Genomic DNA, 27,454 nt, shown 5'->3' on the forward strand with positions numbered 1-27,454 from the left:
CTTTTACTATAAAATTCCTAGTATTTCTAACAAAACTGTTTCATTTCTATGGCAGACACCCCCCCCGCCTCTTCAGAAAGGTAGGAGGAGTGTAACACCTTAGAAATGTTTCTTGCTCCCTAAAACCTCTACATGCCAAATGTGGTTTAGTTTGCTTGATTAGTTCTTGAATTATACAGAATGTATGCTTCATTTGGCAGTAAAATGGTAGTAAAACCCAGCCCTCCCCCCTCCTCTAACCACCATAGAAACATTTATTGCACCCTTAAACATTTATTGCACCCTTAAACCTTGCCTAATTAAACCAGATGCCTAATTTGGTTTCATTTGCTTGAATAATCCTCGAGTAATGCAGAAATTTGTATTTCACTTGTATGGCAGCCCCCCTTAGAGAGAGTCTAACCACCATAAAAACATTTATTGCACCCTTAACTCTTTGTGGTCGCTTGTCTGCTCACAGCCACCATACCTTTTTTACCGTTCTGGTCGTTTGTCTGCTCTCAGCCAGAAAGAAACCATGCTAATCTTATATTTTACTCAACCAAGTATCAGCTTATGCTTTTCCTAAACAAAGTTTGATGTCTAGTGTTGACACAAGACAAGGCACAGTGCGTTGAATACATAGGATTGCGGGACAAACAACGTAACAGCAGAATTTAGTCATTGTAACACTTTGGTGTGATGGAAAAGATTGTTCATAAGTATCAGAACTACTGTTTGCTTAAATGTGTCATGTTATTTGAGTAATTGCATAAGTGTCTCAAGAGACAAAATCTTTTTTATCTGAAGTGAAAAGTTCTGCTCATTTCGAATACGCTGAAATCGTTATTCGAGTATCTACTGGTTTGAATTATGTTGAAATGGCTGTTTTTAAAGAGCAGAATAATTGTTTGCATAATTGTCCTATGTCATCTGAATAATCTAAGTAAACAAAATCTTTGTTAAAAGTGAAAAGTGCTGATTTTTTCGGATACACATTCCTAGCATTAATTACACATTTATTGCATCAATGGCAAAAGTGTATCATATTCATGGAATAATAAAAATAATATGATTATACTTTTGGAGTATATAGTTAAAAAAATGAAAAATTTTTATTTTTTATAATCTTGCATGTATCCCTGCTTTTTCAAGGAAAAATAATTCCGACCAGTACGGCACCCATGTCCAAATTTAGTACGACCGCAAAGGGTTAAATTTGGTTTCATTCACCTTCAGATGCCTAATTTGGTTTCATTTGCTTGAATAATTCTCGAGTAATGCAGAAATTTGTGTTTCATTTGTATGGCAGCCCCCCCCCCCTTAGAGAAGCGGGGGTGAGGGGTCTCAAACTATCACGAAAACCTTCCCCGGCCCCAAAAACCCCTATATACCAATTTTCATGTTGATCGGTTCAGTAGTTTCCGAGTCCATAAGAATCAGACAAACAGACAGACAGAAATCCATTTTTATATATATAAACTATCGCAATTTACATGCTCTGCTCACTTTTCTCTATTTGGAAACATGTCAAGAACATGTGAAACGTGAGAACACACAAAAATGTTACGAGAAAAACTTTTTTTTTTCAGGAGTCTTCATACGAAAATGACTTATATTCCAAAAACTATAACAGATAGAAAGTTGACGTCCTAGATAAAAGTTCACATTTTAATAAGATCTAATACTTTGTCGACTACACTCTATCGCTATCTTGACTTTAAAAAAAATTAGGATTAGTTGTATTTTTTTCAAAGAAAATATAAAAAAGTTGTTGTTAGAAAAACTTTTTTCCTGTAAAAGTGCCCATCTTCCGATGTATGGACAATTTGTTGAAATATGTAAGAGCTTTTCATACATATGTATATATTTTTGGGAATTTTAAAAAAATACGAAAAATGAATTTTAATTTTTAAAATAACTTGTTTTTCAGCGAAATTTTTTTCCAAAAAATGTTTGGTATTTTTTCGTAAAAAAATTATACAATTTCCTACATTTCATTCTTTGACATGAATTTCGTAAGTCTCATAGTTTTTAAGTTATAAATTTTTGTAAAAATTAAAAAAAACAAATTTGGCTTTTTCCAAAAAGAGGCTAATTGTTTTTCGAATATTTCAAGTATGCAAAGTTGCTTAAATGACCCATGCCTTTACACCCACAACGTTTCACTACTATCTGGAATGGTGCTGCCAACGGCCAGTCGAGTTGGCATGAAATTCGTCTACAGCAGTAGTGCAGTGAATTTCAACCCGGATGTGGAATTTCCCAGGGGTACTATCCTTCGATGGAAAACTAAAGGTGAAAATTTGTTGTACTAATGAATTAATTAGGTTCTATAATGTTTGTTCTTTCCGGCAAATAAATTTTTAGACCCACGTTGCAAAATTTGTTCGTCTTTGGCCATAAAATAAGGCTTCCATAGATTAATCGATGGAAGATCCTGAGTTTGAACTCACGATCGTTCGCTTAGTAAGTGGACGCGCATTTGGCTACGTAGGCCCCTCACTTGAAGATGAAGACTTCTAGCATGAATAAAAGTGCAGTTTTGGTGAAGAAAGTATCACTGTCTGTTTGCTAGTATCTGGAGCTCAAAATAGATGATTTCACAGTTTTTGAGGCAAAAAATGATTAAGATAAAAATGCTGCAGACCAAAATGGATGAGGATTAGACAAATCGAATTGCCAACCTAATTCCAACGAAATAACATATCTTCGTTATCTGGTTAGTAATTTATTACTTCGTGACCATGTTTCCATGTAATTACATAAAATAGAACACATTTGCGGGTGGAATTTGCGGGTGAATTTGCGAGCTCCGTTAAGTTGCAATCTTGATTAACATGTCCCATGGTCAGTCGATCTAGTTTTATAAACAATAATTGTCACCCGTACTCATTAGGCACGACTGTCGGACCAATATAACTGTCTTTTTCGTAAACTGACTGACTGTATCAAGAAAAAAGAACTCGACACTGAGGAAAAAAAACTTTCGCATTCAGCTGGTCACCATCGAACGATGAGTCACATGACTTATTGCCATCCAGAGAGCTAGAGGCTCGAGGGATTCATTTATCGACCCGTTAACCCCGTGACTGACAGACGTGGAAAATCCGCTCATGTGATTTAAACCATTCCCGGCCGCGGCTGTGGGCGCGAAGGCGGGGTGCGATCCGCCGAAGAATGCGGTCATGAGCACTTTTTTTTGCATGATGAACGCGAATGCTCAGTGCAAGTATTATCGACAAGCGTGAATCTTCAGCCGGCGCCACCCAACCACTCCCTCACCTGTGAAGCCTTGAAGCCTTTGAAGACACATCGCAACGCAACGCAACCCGGATTAAGTGCCGTTCGTGACCAAATCGTTTCACGCGTAATTGGATTGGCGCTTCGGGTGGGAACCGGAGCCTCAGTCTTTCAGTATGTCAATTGTCCAAAATATCAACAAAAAGAGACGAGCGAATAAGAACATAATCATATTTACAGTTCATGGGCAGCACACTTTCCGGCAGTCACTGGGTCACTACCCACCGTCCGTTATGGTGTGGTGGGGGTCTGTGAATGAACTGCTGCACCATCTCTGAATGAATGAGACGGTGGATCGCATAATGTATACAACTTGAGCACCATCACCGGTCGAGACGCAGTCAAAAAAAATTCCAGGAACAAGCGTGAGCGCATGATCGTGGGTGGTGGTGACGATGAGAAAGGGAAAAGGGGGCAGACGCGCTTGGTTGGATTTTTTTTATCTAGACACACTAAACGAATACGACCATCCGATTCAAATATGAGTCGGAAGAGCGCAGACAGCCGCAAGAAACGACGGAATGAAAGACAAGGTGTAAAAGATGATAATAATAAATGTGACGTGTCTACTAAATTAAATATCAATAAAAGCGAAAACATGGCTCTTCTCCGCCGTTTTGGTGCGTTTAGTGCTGAATGTGTGATATATTTTTTCACTGGTGGGAAAGGAAAGGCACAGGCGTGTGATTATTTAGAAGGCTAATAGCTATCTTTGACATTCTTTCATGTAAACAGATTTATTGGACGTTTATGCAAAAACTGTCGGACATGCGATGAATTTTACTTACTTTTGCAATATATACGCTTCAGTGCCCTAATTTACACCGAATTCATCGGTGTTACTCGTTCACAAAAAAAAATTGGTTGGCAGTGGCCGTTCCGAGTCGTCTTGCATAGATAAGGATGGTTGTGAATCGTACGTTGGTCATCGCCACCCACGAGAGGCGCTGCAACTTTTTGAGCCGGCTTGCCTTCTTGTGGGTCCCATGGTTTTGTATACAAAACAGTGGATCAAGTGGTTTCACTATTTCCAAAAAAAAAATCCGTTGCAGACAGAACTATAAGTGGGTCAGACCTAAAACATGTCCATTCATCGACAGATGAAAACAAATGACTATTTACAACTCTCCAATCTGTCACTACCACTTAGAGTGCAACATTTGCTTACCAACAAACAGCGGGATCTTGATTTATGGTTTTAAACTTTTACGCCTGCCTCTCTTGCCTCCTTCGGAGCAGAGCCACCAAGACAAGTGGTGATGTCGATCGGGCATCCGAAGATCCGTCTTGTGCAATGCGCCCGTTTGTGTACGAGCAGTCTGCCATTTATTAAAATAAATGAACTTCCGTTTGCGGTTGATCGTTGCTTTCCCATTTTTTTCCCTCTCGTCCACTGAATAATTGCTACGAATTAAAATCGTTGGCTGTTGAATGTTGTTGACGAGTTGCAGAAACTTTCCTCTCGAACATTATCGCGTTACATATTTTTCCAACGAGGTGTCAAAAAAAAACGACAAGTCAAACGTAGACACGGAAACACAGTGATGCGCCCAACCGTGCGAATCACACCCAATCATTCGATCCAATTTAGTTCGTTCCTGTTTTTTGTGGTCGCCATAAATTATATGAAAATACATTCGTCGTGCGTTCGTCCCACCAACAATAAATAGCCAGCGGAATCGAATCCCGAAATCGTGCGATCGTGCGCCATCTAAAAACATACAGCCCACGAGCCAAAAATCCTTATGGAGTTTACTTTTTTTTCATTCTCTCTGGCTCCCTTTTTTATTGCACTTCGAGATTCAGCGGTGCCAGATCCATGAAAATCGTGGCAGATCAACTGACTTGTTTGTTTTCATTTTACGTAAATAAAGATCCGTAAGTAAAATGTACGTCTTTTAGAACAATCTATACGGATTAATAGGGATTTTTATTTTAATTGTAAAAGCGGTGGAGAACAAAACAAGGAGTAGAATAGTGTGGGGCAAAGGTGCGCACCAAACTGATGTCGTCCAATAACTCTTGAAATAAAAGCAAACAAAATTCAATTTGCTTACCAAATTGTAACTATATATACTAACTTCGAAACGTAGTACAAGAATTTCTCGAGTTTTGTTTGTAGTTAGACAAAAACATATTTTAGTACAAAATGGCAAATGCGTACTTTTACCTCATAGTGGGGGCAAAGGTACGAACCATACGGGGCAAAAGTGCGCACTTATTGAATTGTACTTCTGAGGTAACTTGTAACAAAAATAAATGCTTTATCATTACTAGCGGGAGAAGCATCATTACCAGAGTGTGTAGGCACCAGGGTGAGGTGGGGTGGAGGGGGGTGTTTTGTGATGTTTTATAGGTGGAGATGGGTGGGTGTTATGGTCGAACATACCACGTGGAATTTTTTGGAAGAGAGGAGACTGACAATATAAGATATCTGAAAATGTCCAAAATTTGAAACAGAATTTTTTTTATATTAACAAATACGCTGACCCGGCGAACTTCATCACTCCCACAATTGATATATTGATATAAATAATTTCGAACACTGAAGTACCCACAGAAATCATTGTTGAAAAAACAATATTTACTTGAAGTTCATTGTGAAAACATAAACATAAACGAAACATAACCATTATGCAATTAACCGCATGGTGAAAATAAAAACATGTTTCATTTGAAATTCATAGAATTATTTTTAGGCAATTGTTTATTTTTCTTCCTCATCTTGGATTCGGTTCTGAGGATTCCGACGCTTTGCCTTGAGACAGACAGAAGAGACAGACGGTGGTTCCTCACTTTTGCCCCGTGCGTACCTTTGCCCCTTTGGAATCTCTAACGAGCTAAAAATTTGTTAATTTAAACTGTAAACTACGTTTATCTGAGTTCCCTATTCCTCATATGATTGTACATAAACCTGAAAAAGTGATAATCTTTTGGGCTAAAGATGAGCGAGTACGGAGGATGCACACCTGAACACTTAGTTCCTGAATATTCGTTACTGTTTCTCGCGCTTTTTGAGAGAGATGTTAGTTTCGTAACAACTGATATTTATGTTTGTACTATGTACTACCTTACTTCTTGGTCACTATGCTTAGTTGGTGCTGATACCGTTGGTGATCGACTGTCTCGCCTGTACCGAATAATTACCAATGGATCATGTCCCGACGGTTCCAAAACATGCACAGAATGAAGGATTGGTAATTGGAAGTGAAGCCCATTGTATGAGACATAGGTTGAGATTTTCGATTGATCACTAGATTGATCACTCGGAACCTAGAACACCATTTTTACGACTCGAATTTGTGTTATATCGAATAACTATCCTTCATTAATTCCTAGTCGAACTTGCCCGCAGATCTGTGTTCGACTGTTCAATCTGGGCTTGCGGTTCAAAAAGCTTCCTTTCCAGTCGTTCTAATGCCACACGAGCTGCTGGCCAAGCAAAGAAATTTAATCCCCTTCCTGTTAACCGATTTATCTGAAATTTGGAACACATCTTTATCTCTGGTGCCATTATAAAACTACGTATTCCATGGTCTTGAAAATCCAAGATGGCGGCCGCTACAAAATGGCGGATAACATATGTTTTCAAAACCCTATTAATATGGGTTTTCCCTAAACCCCATCAATTTGGGTATCGAATGAAAGGGGTTGACTAGTAGAACACAGTTATTTGTGAAAAATGTAAATCCAAGATGGCGGCCCCTACAAAATGGCGGATTACACATTTTCTCAGAACCCCATCAATATGTATATCAAATGAAAGGGATTGACTAGTAGAATACATTAATTTATGAAAAATTCAAATCCAAAATGGCCACCACCACAAAATGGCGCCATATATTTTTTTTCAAAACCTCTTCAATATGGGTATCAAAAGGAAGTTCTCGACTACTAGAAAATAGCAGATTGAAAAATCCAATTCCAAGATGGCCACAGTCCCCAAATAACTAATTACTTTCTAAAAAGTTTCATTCAGCTTGACCTGTTTTTATGTATGTTTGAATGTTTGTAGAGTTGTCCCACATTAAAAGAAAATTGAACCCCGTTCCTGTTGACTGATTGATCTGAAATTTGGAAGACACCTTTAATTCTACTGTCATTATCAAACTACGTATTCCATGATCTTGAAAAAATCAATTTTGCCATCGCTAAAAAATGGCAGAATGACTTGACACAGAGAACGCGAAACATTATATACAACATAAATTCAAAAAGGTCGCCGCAACTAAATGGTCGACTATGTATTTTTTGCAATTCCCTCAATATCGGTATCAAATTAAATGATTTGACTAAAAGAATACAGTTCATCATGAAAATATTCCGCAGAAAATTAGGTAAGAAATAAACATAGGATTTCCATTATCCACAGTTAGTTGTTTCATCATATACCCCACGCCTTTATTTTAGTCTCATCATTGCCCTAGATCAATGTAGGAACGGATGTGATAACTGCTACTTGCCAAATTATTTTCTAGCTCTTAGTACATTAAACCGTTTACCTTAAAAAGTTTTTTTTTACTTATTTTATTTTCTAGTTTTTCAGTAAATTATCTGTATCATTACTATACTTCTCTACATTAAAACCATTCAAAAAATGTATGTTTTTATAATTTTTGTTTCTTACGTAAACTTTCTTCGGAGTATATCGATGATGTACTGTATTCTATTAATCAAATCATTTCATTTGATACCAATATCGAGAGTTTTCGAATTTATGTTGTTCATAGTGTAGTGTATTCTCCAAGTCAAGCCATTCAGCCATTTTTTAGAGGCGGCCAAATTGAATTTTTCAAGAATATGGAATACGTAGTTTTACAATGACAGTAGAATTGAAAGTATGCTCCAAACTTCAGATCAATCAGTCAACAGGAACGGGGTCAATTTTCTATGAATGTGGGACAACCCTACAAACACCCAAACATACATACAAACAGGACAAGCTGAATGGAACCTTGAAAATGTAATTGTTTATTTGGGAACTGCGGTCATCTTGGATTTGGATTTTTCGTGAGCTACTGTGTTCTACCAGTCGAGCACCAGTCGATTTGATTTGATGCCCATATTGATGGGCTTTGAAATAAAATATGACGCCATTTTATGATGGCGCCCATTTTGGATTATAATTTTTCATAAATTACTGAAAAAATGTAATCCGCCATTTTGTAGTGGCCGCCATCTTAGATTCTCATAAATAACTGTAGTCAAGCCATTTCATTTGATACCAATATTGATGGGGTTGTGAAAAAAATATATATGGCACCATCTTGTAGTGGCCGCCATCTTGTAGTGGGCGTCATCTTGTAGTGGCCGCCATCTTTGATCTGCATTTTTCATGAATAATTGTATTCTACTAGTCAAGCCCTTTCATTTGATACCCATATTGATGGAGTTCTGAGAATATGTGAAATCCGCCATTTTGTAGTGGTCGCCATCTTGGATTTGCATTTTTCATAAATAACTGTATTCTACAAGTCAAGCCCTTTCATTTGATACCCATATTGATGGGGTTCTGAGAAAATATGAAATCCGCCATTTTGTAGTGGCCGCCATTTTGGCTTTGCATTTTTCATAATTAACTGCATTCTACTAGTCAAGTCCTTCCATTTGATACCCATATCAGCTATTCAATATGGATTTATTATACAAATTATTCAGAATTTCCGAAAATCAAAAATAAAATACTCCGGATAATCGAATCCCGGGTAATCGAGTCCGACCTGTATCGGGATGCTGAACACGAATATGGCATCCATTTTTTATTTGGGGCCATCCATAAAGCACGTGAGTTTTTGGGATTTTGTGGCATCCTCTCCCCGTAGTATTTTTACATACGTTTCTATATAATTTTGTGATATTTGATCACAAGCAAGCGTCCTCCCTATTGAAAAAACAGGAAGTGGGTTATATCTATGGTATAACCGCAAGGGTGACGTAAGACTATCGTTGATTTAGAGATCATTTGTTTGAAGTTGAATCTGAATTCATTCTGAATGAATGAATATTTGGAGAACTTCAATAACGAGAGCGTTACGTTGGAGGCACAAGGTTTTATGCATCCAATATTGGATACGGAAATATCCTACTGATGGGGAAGAATAATCTTCAGAAGCTATCCTGTTAATTGCGATTGATTGAAAAATCACAAAACCAAATGTATTTGGTCACAGTGTTACATGGATAGAAAACATTAAAATAAACTCTTTCACATGAATGTAATTTTAAATTCCCGGAGGAACTGGCAGATTATTTTCAGTAACGATTAGATATTTCCACATTTTCCTCAATACTGGAAGCCCACCAGTGGTTAATGCTAACTCGATAACCATCTGTTAATAGCACTTGATTGAAACATATTTGGTCACAGTGTTACATGGATAGAAAACATTCAAATAAACTCTTTCACATGAATGTATTTTTAAATTCCCAGAGGAACTGGCAGATTATTTTCCGGATCTTTCTCGATGCTGAATGGCATCCAACCGGAAAGAATTCCGCGCGTGTATGTGTGTGTGTAGCGGCTGCTTCGAGATCTTCCCGGGGAACCGTTTGTGGCATCACTCTCCTCCTGATGGATTCCCTTCTGGCCTAAGGTGCACAAACAGGCTCTTGGTGACACCGTTCATCCGCGCTTTCATGATAAATGAAGAGCTTCACCACAACAGCGACAACATGCTCCAATCGCTGTTCAATTAGAACTGAGTGGATTTCTGAGCGGCGCTCGCTTATATACCGATTGGTGATTTCAATAGCCTGTTTTGAAAGCAAATTTAAGACTATTGAAACAAGTTTTTGGATCCGAAAGTAACAAGTATAGAACGCGTAGACATTTTATCTTTCGAATGAAGTGTTTATCATACCATTTCGTTCAGTTGTTTAGGAGCTATTAACACTCAAAATCTCGGTCTCCGGCGTAACGCTTTCGTTTTCGAAACTTTGATTTTACACCCCGGTATAGAAATGAAAGACGTAGTCCTACGTCAAAATGATTACGTAGTTTATGGACGACTCCTCAAAATAAACAAATCATGCTATGAAATATAAAAAATTTTCTTTAGATTACAAATTAAAACAACCATCACCGTCATCATCAACCTCATCATCTTCTTCATAACTGTTATCAGGTTCATCGTCATCGTTTCCTCATCCAACAATTGTTTTCTCCAATAGAAACATTACCTCATCTGAAAGTTTGAGGAGCTTAGAATGCAAGGGGTGTAAGTGATTTGATCGATTTCTCTTCATCAACTTTTCTTTAGTTAATAACTCAACTGCAAAAACGTTCCAATCTAAGTTTTCTATAGAATCCGATAGATGAGGTCCTGACCTATCTTCCACATTGTCAAATACAGCTAGGAAAGTATTTGCAGCTAAGTCATGACCAAAATAGAGAGTCTTACACCCCTTTCATTCTAAGACCCTCAATTACTTTTCTCTTTTTCAAAAAAGTGTTTGATATTGAATGTGTGGATATGAGAAGATAATTGACTATATTATGATTAGTATTTTCTCGACTATTTTTACGAGTGAAATGTTCTTGGGCATACCTAATTATTTTATTGCTGTTCTCTTGAGTCTCTTCGGTCTTTCTTTCTATAGGTAATATTGCGGTTTGAACAATTCTATCGCCTTGAAGTAAAATTTTTTCAATAGCAGTAGTCATATAGTATCAAGAGTACAGATCAATGTAACGTTCGTTTTGCTGTGGATCTATCTGCTCGGAGCATGAAATTTCTATAAGAATATTTCGAAGTTTAATTAATTCTAAATCTACGCCAGTTATTTCGGAACTTGTTTCGGAAATCGTTGTCCGAATTTCCGAGTATTGGTTTGCCAACGATGAGACCCGTTCTAGTTTCAAAGCTTTCCTAAATTTGGAAGTTCCATTGATTGTTATTGCTGGGATGAAATACTGATTTGATCTCACCTGATTTTTTTGTGGCATGGCATATGTTTCAAACCAAGATTTTCAACAGCGCATTAATCCCAGCCGATATAGGGTATGAATAATGCATTCAAAGCAACGTGTTCAACCATGTTCAACTCACATATTGTAACATTAGAAACTACCATCGTTGTGCAGATGTTGTATCTGTTTAGCATTGATGCATTTTCCATCAATTATTGTGAGGAATAATGAGGATGAAACAATGCCTCCACTGCCTTTCATTATATCTCCAAGAGCTTTAACTCATCAATTTAATTTTCCTTTCTTATAAATTTTCAATGATCAATTTTGTGATGTTTAGCCCAAATTTATATTCTATTCTCTACATATTACTGTTATACGAAAATTTTCATCAATGGATTATTATGGTTTTGAATTAAATCCTAGGTAAAATTTGAATATTAAAAAAAAATATATAAAAAAATGCTATCGCTTTTCTCGCTAAAACGACAATTTGCACAGTTTTGCGCTACTGCGCAAAAGCCTTCGTTCGAAGGCTTATGTTTTTACCTAAATGTTGCATGAGGTAGCAACGGTGGCAAAATGTGGCAGCAAAACTTTCAAGCTGGTTTTCTACAAAAAATCCCTTTTTTTCATTACATTTTTTTGTCGGGCCTAATATGATGAAATCAATATCTTATGGAAGAGATTTGTTTTGTATAGTTTTTCGAACAACTTTTCCGTTGACGCAAAAAAATCCAAGCTATCATTGAAGCTGCAGAGCGTTTCAAAGTAATGTACTTTCTTTCAATAAATCCTCAAAAACGTCAGTATGCCAGCCTTTGAAAAGTCATTAAAAATCAGATTTCATGATATTGCGTCCAAATTAGGGATTTAAAATATTACGAAACAGCTGAGGCAATTTTATTTTTTTGATTGATGGCTAGCGATTCCCCACTGTGCAGTGGCTTGATAGACAACAGTCCTGATCTTAGGGGTTCATAAACCACTCACCCTTCCAACGTGCACAGCTCGAGGTTCAATCAATCATAGGATATGCCTCCAGTGGTCTTGAAATCTTGAAGTTTACAGTTAGCTGATAAGGCATCCGACTTGCATTAAATTTTTCGACTAAAACGATTATCGTTCTGTTTTGGATAGCTTCCTCTGACTTTTTTGTAAAAAAATTGTAGGTCTGATAGATTTGTTGTAGGTTTTTTCAACTTTTTTTCGGAAAATCTTAACTTAAAAACTATAAGATCTACAAAAAGTTGGTCAGAGAATGAAATGTAAATTAATTAGGTTTTCATTAAAAATTATCAAAAAATTTTTGGAGAAAAATTCCATTAAAAAAAATATTTGAAAATTAAAATTCATTTTTCTCGGAAACAAATGCTTTTAAAAATTCTGAAAAATATATCTATATTAAAAAGGCTTTTATTTGTTTTCGAGAAAAATGAATTTTCATTTCCAAAATATTTTTTTTTCAATGGAATTTTAGCCCTTAAAATTTCGAACAAGTTTTCCATATATCGGACGATGGGCACATTTATATGGAAAAAGTTGTTCGAACAACAACTTTTTTAATTTTTTTCTTTAAAAAAATAGTATTAAAGTTTAATTCGTAACATTTTTATGTAAAACATGAAAAAGTTGTTGTTCGAAAAACTTTTTACCTGTAAAAGTGCCCATCTTCCGATGTATGAACGACTTGTTGGAAATTGTAAGGGCTATTCATATATATATATATATATATATATATATATATATATATATATTTTTGGGAATTTAAAAAAAATAAGTTTTTGAGAAAAATCTATTTCAATTTTTAAAATAACTTTTTTGTCAGCGAATTTTTTTCCAAAAAATTGGTATTTTTTGTGAAAAATTCCTACATTTCATACTTTGACAAGAATTTTGTAGGCATAATAGTTTTTAAATTATAATTTTTTGCAAAAAAATAAGAAAAAAAAAGTAATTTTTCGAAAAAGTAGTCTAATTCTTTTTCGAATATTTGAAGTATGCAAAGTTGTTTAAATGACCCATGTCTTTACACCCACAACGTTTCCCTACTATCTGAGATGGTGCTGCCAACTCCTAAGACGAGTTGGCATGAAATTTGTCCATATGTTTTTTTTACGTTTTCCATCATTTGCATCCCACGAGTCACCTAGGGAAATAATGGTGCACTGTACCAGTGCCCTGACTGACTGCACTTGTACCTCATAGTGTCAATTAGTGACAGAGTATTTATTTAACCCCATGCTCAACACGGACCGCATAACACCTTGTGATTCGGGTTACCCATATTATTTTACAGAGATTGTGGCCAATTAACTCTAACGCGGCTCATTTATCTGGGCGTGTGATCGACAATATAGTTTCATGTTTCCAATAATAAATCGACGTTATCTGATAAGCGTTCGAATCATAACCACAGATTGGCAATACTTTCGCAAAGCACTAAAATTTTTGATTGATATTGTATGTTGGTCGATTTTAACATCTATGACACTGCAAAAAATTAACATTTCGTAGAAATACGTAAGATCAGGAGTGGCATTTCGCATTTCGAAACGAGTGATTTTTGTTCGTCTCGACCACTTTTGCCATTATGAATCTGGTTGTTGTTTGGTTGAGCCATACCAAGTAAAAATTTTTCTCCTTCATTACATTAATTTGGTACAACCAGAAGCCATAAGATTCAAAACGGCCGCTAATTTCAAAGCTGCAGATGTAGCAGTGCTCCTGAAAGTTGTTTGGAAAACGGTGTATCCGATTTATCTTCAAATGCATCTCGACTAAGTCTGATACACTCTTAAATATAATTTTAAAACTATATATATAAACAATTTTCTTACATCTATGGTTGGTCAGGTGGAAAACCGATTATTCACGGTCTACTCGATTTTAGAAGGGTGACATATTTTTAGGAGAAGGAAATTGTAACAATGTTGATGAACACTCAATTCTTAAATGTATTTGTATATTTATAGTGTATTTACGTTTCAACTTATTCTACTACTTATAGCAAGGGGACGAATTACCCGCAAAAGTGTTTGGAAGAATGTCGGGAGTGAGAACTGAACTCGTGATCTCTGCGTGATTGGTATGGATGTTACCATTACGCCAGATCGCCTCCACAAAGCCTGATATACTGCCGAAACCTTGAAACAAAACAATAATTATTATCATTCATATCGGAAACGTACATAAGACAAACTCACTCATTTTCACTTATTGAAAGAGAGTCCTTTTATCCCTCAACTCCCGCTCCTGTGGAATGAGCGTACTCTCTTCTTCACTATCGCTATCGTCAAAAAACATTTCGCGATCTTTTTTTTTAATCACAATTCTAATACAATATCAAATTAAATTTATGTTTCGATATTCATATTTGCAATAACCGTGAAGTTTGCTTTGTTTACAAACCCAAAAAACTGACATTTCTCTTCGAGACAAATTTTGCTCGATATCTAGTACACTGAAAATAATAACTCGAAAAAGATACAAAATTTATTTTATACAGAATTATCTCAAAACGAGTTACTCGTTTCGAAATGCGCAATGTCACCCCCGAAAAGTCTACGAAATTACACGAACAAAAAATCTAGCAACTCTGCTCTGATCCCATTCCTGCAATGTGCTTATTAACACATTCGAAACGGAGTTAATAAGAATCAACAGGGAAAGAATTTATGATGCACCGTAAAATCTTCAAAAGGCACACAAGACAGACATTAATACCAGTTGTACCATTTTGGGGGGATTCATGTTTCAACAACCCACGAGTCTCGGTTGCGTCTCCCTTGGAGGCATGATTTATGGGAAGCACATAGTTGGAGTTGCATATCAATTGCATCGAGTTGTGAAACGTGTAATGTTTAATGTTTCGTTTTCTTTTCCGATTTTAGGTAGCAGCACCGATCTCTCGCCATCGCTGTTGGGCTATTACGACACTTTGGCGACCAAAGTAGGAGCCGATCACATCAATGGAAACACTTCAGTCCAATCGCCGGCTTCAAACGAAAACATCAGCACCCAAAGCAATCTGAATGCAACAACAGTGAAAACCACAAACATCACTGAAGGTAATGTAACCACTCCATCACAATCAATCAGCGAGCAGGAGGTACTTCAGATTAGCGAAGTAATCCAAAGTAACAGCGGGAAAACGTTTCAATCAAGTCATTTGCTGAAGCCCAAAGGGATCCACCATAGCAGTGATCATCCGAGTGTAGATCATTCGAGGTTTACAAAGCCAGCCCTTATCCACCCCAAGTCTGGGGACAAATTCAGGAACCTGTCTTCGAACGTCCAGAGGATACTGTCGAACACTGAAGCGGTTGCGAGTGCTGAGTTAGGCGAGACTAACCGAACGAGGTTAGTTCATACGCATTTTCACCGAAGTCAGCTTCAGTCCGCTTCCTTCACCACTAGTCGTATGATCTCTAGTTCAGCTACAACAACGAGGCACACCTTCAAAAATCTGCCTCTGTCGAAAAACATCACTAAAATCACCACCCAAGCCTCGTCCGAGGATGAACACTGCGACAAGAATGGCAACTGTGATACCTCCCTAGAAGAACCCATCCCAAAGTTAAGCCTAATCCAGCAGCGAATAAAGTCCCTCACGTCGGCACTAATAGGCGAGGGAGAAACACCGGTCGAGGAAAGTCCCAAGCTTCCCGATTTAGAGCAGCCTGTGCTGCGAAATCATCAGAAATCTGCAATGGAGGCAGCTAGTCAGCAGCAACAAGAAACTACAAAGCTCGGGGAGGATGCATTCGTCGAGAATTGCGACGAATCGGAACATCGGAATACGATCGTTGAAGCACACAACAAGTGTATGAGCCTGGTCGTAGTGGAACCGCTGGGCGATGTCGACCAAGAAGACGCGCAGGAAAATCGCCCCAAGTTGACCTACGCCCAGGTACGGCTATTGAGCACCGATCGACCACGACCACTGCCGGGATCGCCTCGGCTACCTCGGTCGAGTGGTGGTGTGGGACTTAAAAATCAGACTCTCACGGCAGCTTCCACTCCCAGCCTTCTTCAAACACCAGGAACTCCCGCTCTCAGTACCCGACCGCTGTCCGCAACATCGATCTGCTCGTACTCTTCCAGCAGCAGTTCCGGCTCGGATAACCTACTTCTAGTCAGTGGCAAGTGCTGTGGGGCACCATCCTATCAGGCAAGTGTCGAAAGTTTGGCCGATCAGAGCGAGTGCGAGCAGGGAGGAGGCACCATTGGTCTAACGATGTGCGAGCGGGCTGTTATGGAAATTGTGGACTCGGAGCGCAGCTTCGTCGAAGATCTGGGCCAAGTCATAAAAGGGTAAGTCTCTTATGAACATCTTTTTTCATAAATTTTTGAATTTTCATCTTTTGTATTTGGCTCAAATTTTGCAGACGCATTTTTTATGATCAAAGAAAAACTATTTGCATCATCGATTTGTCATTTTGACTCTAGCCTTACTTTTGAGAAGGGCCCAAGCACGGATTGCTTGAAAATTTTCAAAAAAATATAACTCACAAACGATTGGTCCAATTGACTTGGTTTCCTCCACAATGCACAATGGTTCAGGAGGTGCATTTAAGTGGAAATTATCATCTGAAGCTCGACAGTTATTCTCTAGACAAAAACTGTCTTCGACAAAGTTGTTGCGTATGATAAAGCGCTTATTCTGATGTTGTCAAAAAAAGGGCGATCAATATTTACGATGAAATAAAAATTCCAACTTTCTTATATTCATTGATAGAGGTAAACACAATGTTTTTTTTTTATTAATTCGTTTATTTTTACAGACTCAGTTACTTAAGTTTAAAGGAGCCGAATTCTTAAATATATTTTTAAAACTATATATATAAACAATTTTCTTACATCTATGGTTAGTAAGGTGGAAAACCGATTACTCGCGGTGTACTCGAGTTTAGAAGGGTGACATATTTTTAGGAGAAGGATGGGATATAAGGGAATTGAAACAATGTTGATGAGCACTCAATTCTTAAATCTATTCGTATATCTATAGTTTATTTACATTTCAACTTCTTCTACTATTTATAGCAAGGGGACGAATTACCCGCAAAGGAAGGAAAGGAGGGTATAAGGATGTAGGGACAATCACATACGAAGATCTATAGCTTTAAGGAAAACATATATATGGGACATGTAATCAAGGTCTAACCGAGCCAACACATCTCTCACCGGCACATTGGGCTGTCTTCCTCGGGCCCGAAGGGAGTTTTCTAAATTCGATCTGGCGACCAGATACACCTCGCACGACCAAACAACGTGCTCGACGTCGTGATAACCTTGGCCACAAACGCAGAGATTGCTGCTGGCAAGATTGAAACGGAAGAGTAGTGCATCTAACGAACAGTGATTGGACATGAGTCGGGAGAAGGTGCGAATAAAGTCCCGACTCAAGTCCAGACTTTTGAACCACGGTTTGAGGCTAACCTTTGGGATAATCGAGTGAAACCACCGGCCCAATTCATCTTCATTCCACTTGCGTTGCCAGTTAGCGATGGTATTTTTGCGAACTAAAGAATAAAATTCATTGAAGGCGATTTGACGCTGATATATATCGCCTTCAATTGCACCTACCTTTGCCAATGAGTCAGCCCTCTCATTATCCGGAATTGAGCAATGTGAAGCGACCCAGACAAAGGTAATGACATAACAGCGTCTGGATAAAGCACTCAAAATGTCTCGTATTCTCTCAAGGAAGTACGGCGAGTGCTTTTCCGGCCTCACTGAACGGATAGCTTCGACAGAGCTATGACTATCCGTTACAATGTAATAGTGTTCAACAGGTCGTGAGGCGACGCTGTCCAGCGCCCAGTATATCGCTGCCAATTCAGCAATATATACCGAGCAAGGATTCTGAAGACTGTGTGAGGTGCTAAAAAATACGTTGAACACTCCAAATCCTGTGGACTCATCATAGAGGACCCATCAGTAAAGTATATATTATCACAATTGATACGCCCATACTTTGCATTGAAGATTGTAGGAACGAACCCCAATCTAAGATAATCTGGATTTTCATGGATTTTCTCCTTCATGAACAGATCGAAATGTACAGAGGAATTGATGTAGTCAGGAAAACAAACACGGTTGGGAATATACGAAGAAGGATCAACCTGCATGGTGATGAATTCATGATATGAATTCATGAATCCAGAATGAAAATTTAGCTCGATAAGCTGCTCAAAATTTCCGATCACCAATGGATTCATAACCTTACACCGGATGAGGAACCGAAGAGATAATAAATTGAAGCGATCTTTTAGTGGGAGTACGCCTGCCAAAACCTCGAGACTCATGGTATGCGTTGAGGGCATACATCCCAACGCAATACGGAGACAAAGATACTGAATTCGCTCGAGTTTAATGAGGTGTGTTTTGGCAGCTGATTGAAAACAGAAACTGCCATACTCCATCACTGAGAGAATAGTTGTTCGATACAACATAATAAGATCTTCGGGATGGGCTCCCCACCAGGTGCCGGTAATTGTACGGAGAAAGTTTATTCTTTGTTGACATTTTTTACTCAGATACCTAATATGGGCCCCCCAAGTACATTTGGAGTCGAACCAGACCCCAAGATACTTGAATGACATAGCATGAGTGATCGGTTTACCCAAAAGTTGAAGCTTTGGTTTTGCTGGTCTATGCTTCCTAGAAAAAACCACCATCTCTGTTTTCTCCGTGGAGAATTCGATCCCTAGCCCAATGGCCCAGGTTGAAAAATTGTTCAAAGTATCTTGTAAGGGTCCTTGCAGGTCGGATTCGTTTGATCCTACGACAGACACCATCCCATCATCTGCAAGTTGTCTTAGGTTGCAATTTTGTGTAAGGCAATTGTCGATGTCGCTTACATAGAAGTTGTACAAAAGGGGGCTTAAACATGAGCCCTGGGGGACTCCCATGTAGGAGATCCGACTTACTGTCGAATCCCCATGAGAAAAATTCAAATGTTTCTCACAAAGCAAGTTATATAACATATTATTCAATAGAGGCGGTAGACCCCGAGAGTGTAATTTGTCTGACAAAACCTCTATTGAAACAGAATCAAAGGCCCCCTTTATGTCCAAGAATACTGAAGCCATTTGTTTTTTTTCGGCGTAAGCCATTTGAATTTCTGAAGAAAGCAACGCAAGACAATCATTCGTCCCCTTGCCCCTGCGGAACCCATATTGTGTATCTGAGAGTAGGCCATTCGTTTCAACCCATCGATCAAGGCGAAACAAGATCATTTTCTCCAACAATTTCCGTATACAAGACAGCATTGCTATTGGGCGGTACGAATTGAAGTCGGACGCGGGTTTTCCGGGTTTTTGAATAGCTATAACTCGTACTTGTCTCCAATCATCTGGAACAATATTATGCTCCAGAAACCGATTGAATAAGTTCCACAAGCGATGTTTCGCCACATCAGGGAGATTTTTCAGCAAGTTGAACTTAATTCTATCCGATCCCGGAACAGAATTGTATCATGAAAGGAGAGCAAGAGAGAATTCTACCATCGAAAACTCGGAATCAAGATCGCACCTATCTTGTGGTATATCTCGAACAATTTTTTGAACAGGAGCAGAATCAGGACAAACCTTCCGTGCAAAATTCAAAATCCATCGATGTGAATATTCTTCGCTTTCATTCGTTGAAGAGCGACTTCTCATGTTTCGAGCCACTTTCCATAATTTTTTCATTGACGTTTCTCGTGACAAACCTCCCACGAAATTTCGCCAATAAGCACGTTTTTTCCCTTTGATCAAGTTTTTTAATTGATTTTCAAGGTCCAAATACGTCTGAAAATTTTCAGGGGTTCCACGTTTCCGAAAAGCTTTAAATGCATTCGATTTTTCTACATAAAGCTTGGAACATATGCTATCCCACCATAGATTGGGAGGCCTTCGACGAATAGTGGAACCTGGGATGGGTTTCGTTTGAGCGCGAACCGCGCTGTCATAGATCAAACGAGAAAGGAAGTTATACTCTTCCAATGGAGGTAAACCATCTCTGGAATTGATGGCTAGAGCAATCGCGTCCGTATATTTTTTCCAGTCAATGTGTCTTGTGAGGTCATATGCCATGTTTATAGATTCAGAAGAATTCGACCCAATGGTGATGGAAATTTTGATTGGCAAGTGATCACTACCGTTGGGGTCCTGGATTACATTCCACTTGCAATCTAACGATAGTGAATTCGAGCAAAGCGAGAGGTCAAGAGCACTTGGGTTAGCAGGAGGTTTAGGCACACGTGTTGTTTCCCCAGTGTTCAAAACGGTCATATTGATGTTGTTACAAAGGTCATATATCAACAATGAACGATTGTCGTCGTACTGTTCCCCCCAGGCAGTTCCATGAGAGTTGAAGTCTCCCAAGATCAATCGTGGCTCAGGAAGAAGTGAGCACATGTCATCAAGTTGTTTGCGGCTAACCGCAGCTCTCGGAGGCCAATACAAACTGACAATACAGAGGTCTTTGCCTCTGATGTTTGCATGACAAGCAACAGCTTCGATCCCTCCAATAGGTGGAAGGTCAATTCGAAAAAATGAGTGGCACTTATTGATCCCCAATAGTACCCCTCCGTATCTGTCATCGCGGTCCAAGCGTATAATATTAAAATCGTGGAAAGAGATATCATCTCGCGAAGAAAGCCAAGTTTCGGACAGAGCAAAACATCACAATTGAAGTTATGAATTAAAAATTTGAATGTATCCAATTTAGGGATAAGACTACGACAATTCCACTGAAAAACAGTGATATCTCCGACCTCTCTATCTAAATTAGACATCAAGAGAGATAATCATTGCAAGGAGGGGCCAAGTTTGCATCAATTGCTGTAAAATTGTCTTTAATACTGGAAGCATTGAGATGACAAGGGTTCTGATGGAGTCGGAAACATTAAAACACTTGAAGATTTGATCCAAAAGGTCAGACAACTTTATAAATCCCGATTGGGAAGTTGAGCTGGACGGAAAAACAGGGACAGTTGGGGTTTTTGATGTCCCCTCGAGTGCTGGGTCGTTCGAAGGTGAACTATTCCCACGGAAGCCAGGAGGAACCTGATTTTGCTTGTCCGCTGCACTCGATTTTTTAGGCAAGCTAACTGGGGGTATCACCGGGGGGACTTGTTCTTGAACTTTGGGAGTGGTCACATTTTTGCGCCGGGGATTCCCTTTGAAAATAAACGGTGTGCTCCCGCTAGCTGTGTCCGCTTCCATTTCATCAACTGGCAACGTGGAAAAGATATTGTGTGTTGAGATTGGTTGTTGTTGTTGTTGGGCCAGTGGAGAAGCGCCCTTTAAAATTTCCGCAAAAGTGCGCTTCGAGCGTTCCTTTAAAGAGCGCTTCTGTTTCTCCCAGCGACTCTTGTAAGTTTCACAAGCTGAGAGCGCGTGTGGGGATCCTCCGCAATATGGACACTTATGCTCAGTCGCACTGCAGGATTTCCCCTCATGTTGCTCTCCGCGAGTGGCACAGCGCTCCTTGTTGGCACAATAATCTGAAGTGTGACCAACTGACTTGCATTTGTTGCAAGTCATGGGCTTTGGCACGAAGAGTTGCACAGGTAGTCTCAATTTGTCCACCATAACGTAGTCAGGGAGGGCGGCACCAGCAAAGTTTTGGCCGGAGGAAAACAACCCACGGGCCAGTTCCAGGTGCATCTTCTGGATAAACTCTGACACGTGGAGCGGAGACAACAGAGGAAGAAGATGAGGACGAGGACGAGGACGAGGATTGGGTTGGATCGGAAACATCAGAAGAGGGAAGCGAAATCGATGATGGGAGAGGGGGAGTGGAAGTAACAGTGGGTTCAGAAGGGAGGCTTGCTATTTTCTTAGAGGGGGGCTTGGAAGGATGAGCAGATTCGTCCCCAGAAGAATTATCTTCTTTTTGAGGGACTTGTTTATGTTTTTTCCCAGATCTTGAATGGGATTCATTATCGGAGATCTCCATCTCTGGAGATCCTCCACTATTCTCCATTTTACAAAAATTTGTGTCTTATTTCTAATCTATTATTGATTTTAACAATAATCTCAAAAAAAAAATAACAAAACAAACAAACAAAAAATTATGATGATAATATTAAGCAATGAACATATGAGTTGAACAATAATATTAATATTAAATATGTGTACCTTAATATAAAAGTTGTTCCGATACTGCACTCTACTGCCCTAACCAGGGAGAGACAGAGGCTACGCGCTATGGATCAACACAATAGCGCAAGAATAGCTCACACGGTCACGTGATGATAATTCCCGTTAACGACAGCCACACGATGGCGATCCCGTTATGCCAATGTTCAACAGCCGCCAAGGGCTACAAGCTGCAAGAGCGCTGCTTCCTTTGTTCCACTTCACAAAAGGTCAATTCGAAAGCGGACAGCAATGACCTTCACTCGCACAATAGTAAAAGTGGCAACGCACAATAACGACACTGAACTTTACTCATCAAGAGTTGGATAGCGAATGAAACACAATGTTATAGCCCCAGTTATTTAAGAAAATTTTTTAGAACAAAGTTTTTTTTCTATCTTTTGAAATAAGCGATATAGCGCTTTTTTTCTACGTTGCGTTAGGGTCACCACAAAAAAAACGGTTTTTTGCTCTATCTTTTATATTGCAATATTTCATGCAAACTGTCTTCAGAAGACTTATGGAACTTACTAACACAAACATTTGCAGAACTCGTCAATACCCCAACTCTACTCAAAGTTATTGATATTTCTTCCCAAAAAAATACCCTCTCTTTATTCGCTTGTCATTATTTTTGGGGTAAACATAAAAAATATTCGTTGACGGCATCTGAAAGAGCATACTTAACTCTACATAATTTTCCAAAACTATGTTATTTTTTGTATTTGAATAAACTAAAGTTAAAAAAAAGTCATTTTCATGTCATCAAAAATAGGGTGACCAAAATTTTTGATGAAATAAAAAAAATCTTACTTTCTTATCTTTATAGATAGAGATAAACATAGTTCGACAGTGTTGTAGCCTCAATTACTTTGAGCAGCTTTGTAGAACTAAGTTTTATTCTATCTCTTGAAATATCAGGTATAGCGCTTTTTATTCTAAGTTTCATTAGGGTGACCATGAATGAACTGGTTTTTTTGCTCTAACTTTTATATTTCAAATCCTACATCAAAATTGTATTTATATTTATATTTATATTTATTCATTTGCCAACAGATACAATGGTTATCCCAATGACATGAAAATTACGACACTACACATATTAATTAAAAACTCTACGGAAACAACTCTTATTTCTACAACGTGAAACATTAAAGTCAAACACATCGTAGTATCTGTTGAAGACACGGCACATCCTTCGCATGGGCTCGTTAAATCCATAATTTGTTCGCGAGGGATGGAAGCATAAGAAAACGTGAGAGCGTAAATTACGGCGGCAGATGTTTATGTTAAGACAGCTTAACAGCGAAGTACAGTCGATGTTACCTTGAAGCAGGTCACCAATGAAGCATGCCATCGTGATGTTACGTCTCGGCCCAAGTGATTCCAAGTGTATTAACATGCAACGACTTTTGTAGCTGGGCAAGTTGTGGACGTCATTCCAAGGAAGATGCCTCAGAGCGAAACGGATAAACTTTCGTTGGATTGCTTCGATGCGGTTCACCTCGTTTTGGTAGTATGGGCACCACACTACAGCCGAATATTCCAGTATTGGTCGAACCAAAGAACAGTACAAAGCCTTAAGGCAATATATATCCTTGAATTCTTTGGCGAAGCGGAACATGAACCCGAGTTGAGATGAAGCTTTCGACACCACGTAGGCGACGTGGTCCTTGAATGTAAGCTTGGAATCAAGTAGTAATCCAAGATCCTTGACCGTCGATTCCCGTTTCAAGCTTATCCCCGATAGAACATAGTTGTGTTCAATCAATGCACGTTGTCTACCGAATGAAATTATAGAGCATTTCGATGCATTGAGTGACATGCGGTTTAGTTGGCACCACTCGGCGAAAGCTTCTAATTGCAGCTGTAGAAAAACAGCATCGCTTGGTTTCCGTATCACGAGATACAACTTGAGGTCGTCGGCGTACGACGACTTGCGGCATTTCAGAATGTAGTTGACGTCATTCATATACAGCAGAAACTGGAATGGCCCTAGATGGCTGCCTTGAGGAACGCCAGATGTCACGGGGAAGGAAGGAGCAACATAGTCCGCAATTTTGACAGACATGCTTCGACCAGTCAAATAAGAAGAAAGCCAAACAAGCAGGTCGTTCTGAACACCTAACCTGTCATACTTAGCCAAAGCAATGTCGTGATTCATTTTATCGAATGCTGCAGAGAGGTCTGTATGTATAGCATCTACTTGATGGCCTTGCTCAATTTCACGGATGATGTAGGAAGTGAACTGTACTAAATTGGTAGTCGTTGAGCGCTTGTACATGAAACCATGCTGGTCCATCGAAATGCAGTGAGCGAAGTTTTGAACCAATTCTTCGAGAATAATTAGCTCGAGAAGTTTCGACGTAGCACTTAAAGCGGCTATTCCACGATAGTTCGATACAGTCCTTTTGCAACCCTTTTTGTGAATCGGAAAAACGTAAGATTCCTTCCAGCAGGATGGGAAGTCACCCGACCTCAGGGAGAGATTGAAAGTATTGGCTAGAGGTGTTGCTAGAGCAATCAAGCAGCGTTTCAGGACCAAGGACGGAATACCATCAGAACCGGAACCCCTCGAACTTTTCAGTTGACTCCCGGCTGAGATAACCATTTCTCTCGTAATAGTAAACGGACCACTTGAGAAGGATGAGAAAGGAACGTTGCGAGATGCAGCTGCTACTTTCGGCTGTTTGTTCGTTCGTTACTGAAAACGCTGCTAAACTGTTTACGAAATAATTCTGCAATATCTGGAATGGTTGCAGCGTTCACTACACCGTTAGTCATGGTTGAGGGGAGGCCTGTTTCCTTCCTTTGACTATTCACGTGTTGCCAGAACCTCTTAGGGTTGGATTTCAGACGACATTGGAGCTGTCTTAGGTGCGCTTGATGTAGTTGATCGTTCAACCGTCTGTAGTCCGAATTAGCCTTGGAATAACGCGTTTTCGTGGATTCGGTATGAAGTTTGGCATGTTCCCGAAGAGCTGCCCTTTTCCGTTTCTTCAAACGCTTAAGCTTCGAGTTCGACCATGCAGGTTTAAGAGGTACACGGTTAGTTCGCTTAGGTACAAATTGATCAATGGCATAGATTATGATGCACGATACCGTTGATGCTGCGTCGTTGACGTCGCGATTGGCCAATTCTTCATCCCAATTAACGTTTGAGAGGAAATTGTTCATCTCGTCGAAGTTGGCTTTGTCGAAGTTGTGGTATATGCTCTCTGTCGTGTCTTTGTAATCACATTGTACGCAAATATCAATGCTGACCAGCAACGGGGGATGATGTATGCAACTTTTCACTAGCGGAGCAGGAGCTGGTATTACGGAGCAACTGGAACACATTTCCTCACTCACAAAGCAGAGGTCAAGCATACGGTTGTTACGATTCATAACTCCGCTCTTTTGTCCGAGTCTTGAAGTGCGATAAGCATCCAACAGATTACGGGATGCGAGTCCAGTCGATGAGTCAGATGTAGGGAAATAAAAATCATGGGTGTTCTGCTCCCATCTCACATCACGCAAGTTGAAATCTCCAAGGATTGTCAAACTGTCCTTCGCGCCCATAAGAGAGATAATCCAGTCGAGCGACGACAAGTGCTTTTCGATAAGAATATTGTCGTTTACACGATCCGGAGGAATATACACCACACAGATGAAAAGCGTTGAGTCGCCCGCTTCGATCGACACCCACAATTGCTCAACCGTCAGGCTTTCGGGAGGGGATAGTAACAGTGACTTATAGCGAGATCGAATAACCAACAACACTCCGCCACCAGACCTTTTGTTGCTGTTGGAGGGTGATCGATCTTGTCGGAAAACGGCGTAATTACTATCGAAGATCTGGCTTGAAATAGTGTTGCAGTCGCGTACTTCGCTAACTAGGTGTTAATTCCGCCAAGGTTTTGGTAATACAGGAGGACAGTTGAACCGTTGGCATCAGCGACGTTGGGAATAGAGATTCCGCCAATGACCTGTGGTATTCCGCTGCAATTCGACGAAGCATCAAGAGAAGGAGCGTCGTGAATAATAAGATACTTGCCTGTCAACACAGGCTGGAAAACACTTTCACCAGCCTCGACCGCAGGGCCAGGACGACTTCGACTGCAGGAACCAGCAAATCGCTCGACTGGGTCGGGTGGATCCAGGGCTTCCGAAGCACAGCACACATTGCGTCCTGGTGTATCCACAACCGTTTGCAGTGAGTAAGAATAACTGGGTTCAGCTGGGGAGGTTGAGGATCTTGCGTCGTCAGAAGGGCGTTGACTGATTTCGAAAGCAACACGGCAACCATCGGTCTATAGCTTAACGTGGAGCTGCAATTTTGAAAAGCATCAGGGGCAGAACAGTCACCAATACACGCGTACTTGCCTTGAAGTGCCGGCTGGGAGACCCCTTCCGAGCCTCCGTAAACAGGTCCAGGACGACTGAGACGGCAGCATGTATGGTATTGATACTTTGACGATGTTGATGGCACGACTGTTACGGGGTTAGAAGGGGTTCCCAAAGTGCTTTTGAGCATGCGTCCTGGTGAAAATGATGCCGATGTTTCTAAGCAGCCCTGTCTAAGGGCTCCGTTATGACAGTATTGAAACGACTTCTAGTGTTTATTAAGATAAACTATTTTGAGATGCGGATCTTGTCAATATCTCAATCCTACTTAAAATTATTGATGCTTTTTCATCCAAAAACTCATGATTTTAACTGTGGTTTACTCAAATACAAGAAATAACATAGTTTTGGAAATCCCACATTATGTAAAGTCAAGTATGCTCTTTCAGATGCCGTCAACGAACATTTTTCATGTTTGCCCCAAAAAGAATGACAAGCGAATGAAGAGAGCGTATTTTTTGGGAAGAAATATCAATAACTTTGAGTAGAGTTGCGATATTGACAAGTGCTGCATCGCAAAATGTTTGTCTTAGTAAGCTCTAAAAGTCTTCTGAAGACAGTTTGCATGTAAAATTTGCAATATAAAAGTTAGGGCAAAAAAAACGTTTTTTTCATGGTGACTCTAACGCAACTTAGAAAAAGGGCGCTGTACCGGTTATTTCAAGAGATAGGAAAAGACTTTGTTCTACAAATATGTCTCGATAACATGGACTACAACATTGTCGAACTATGTTCATCTCTATCA

General features: G+C 39.4%; 1 protein-coding gene across 1 annotated transcript in view; it reads left to right on the top strand.

Annotated features, from left to right (window-relative positions):
* LOC129767216 (uncharacterized) overlaps positions 1 to 27,454 on the top strand; it is a 264,333-nt gene that overhangs the window by 213,159 nt on the left and 23,720 nt on the right. Inside the window, exon 2 of the mRNA XM_055767870.1 lies at positions 15,085 to 16,507. Coding sequence (XP_055623845.1) covers positions 15,085 to 16,507 — 1,423 coding nt within the window. The remainder of the gene's footprint in view (positions 1 to 15,084; positions 16,508 to 27,454) is intronic.

The sequence above is a fragment of the Toxorhynchites rutilus genome, chromosome 2, assembly GCF_029784135.1.
Source record: "Toxorhynchites rutilus septentrionalis strain SRP chromosome 2, ASM2978413v1, whole genome shotgun sequence".
NCBI lineage: Eukaryota > Metazoa > Arthropoda > Insecta > Diptera > Culicidae > Toxorhynchites > Toxorhynchites rutilus.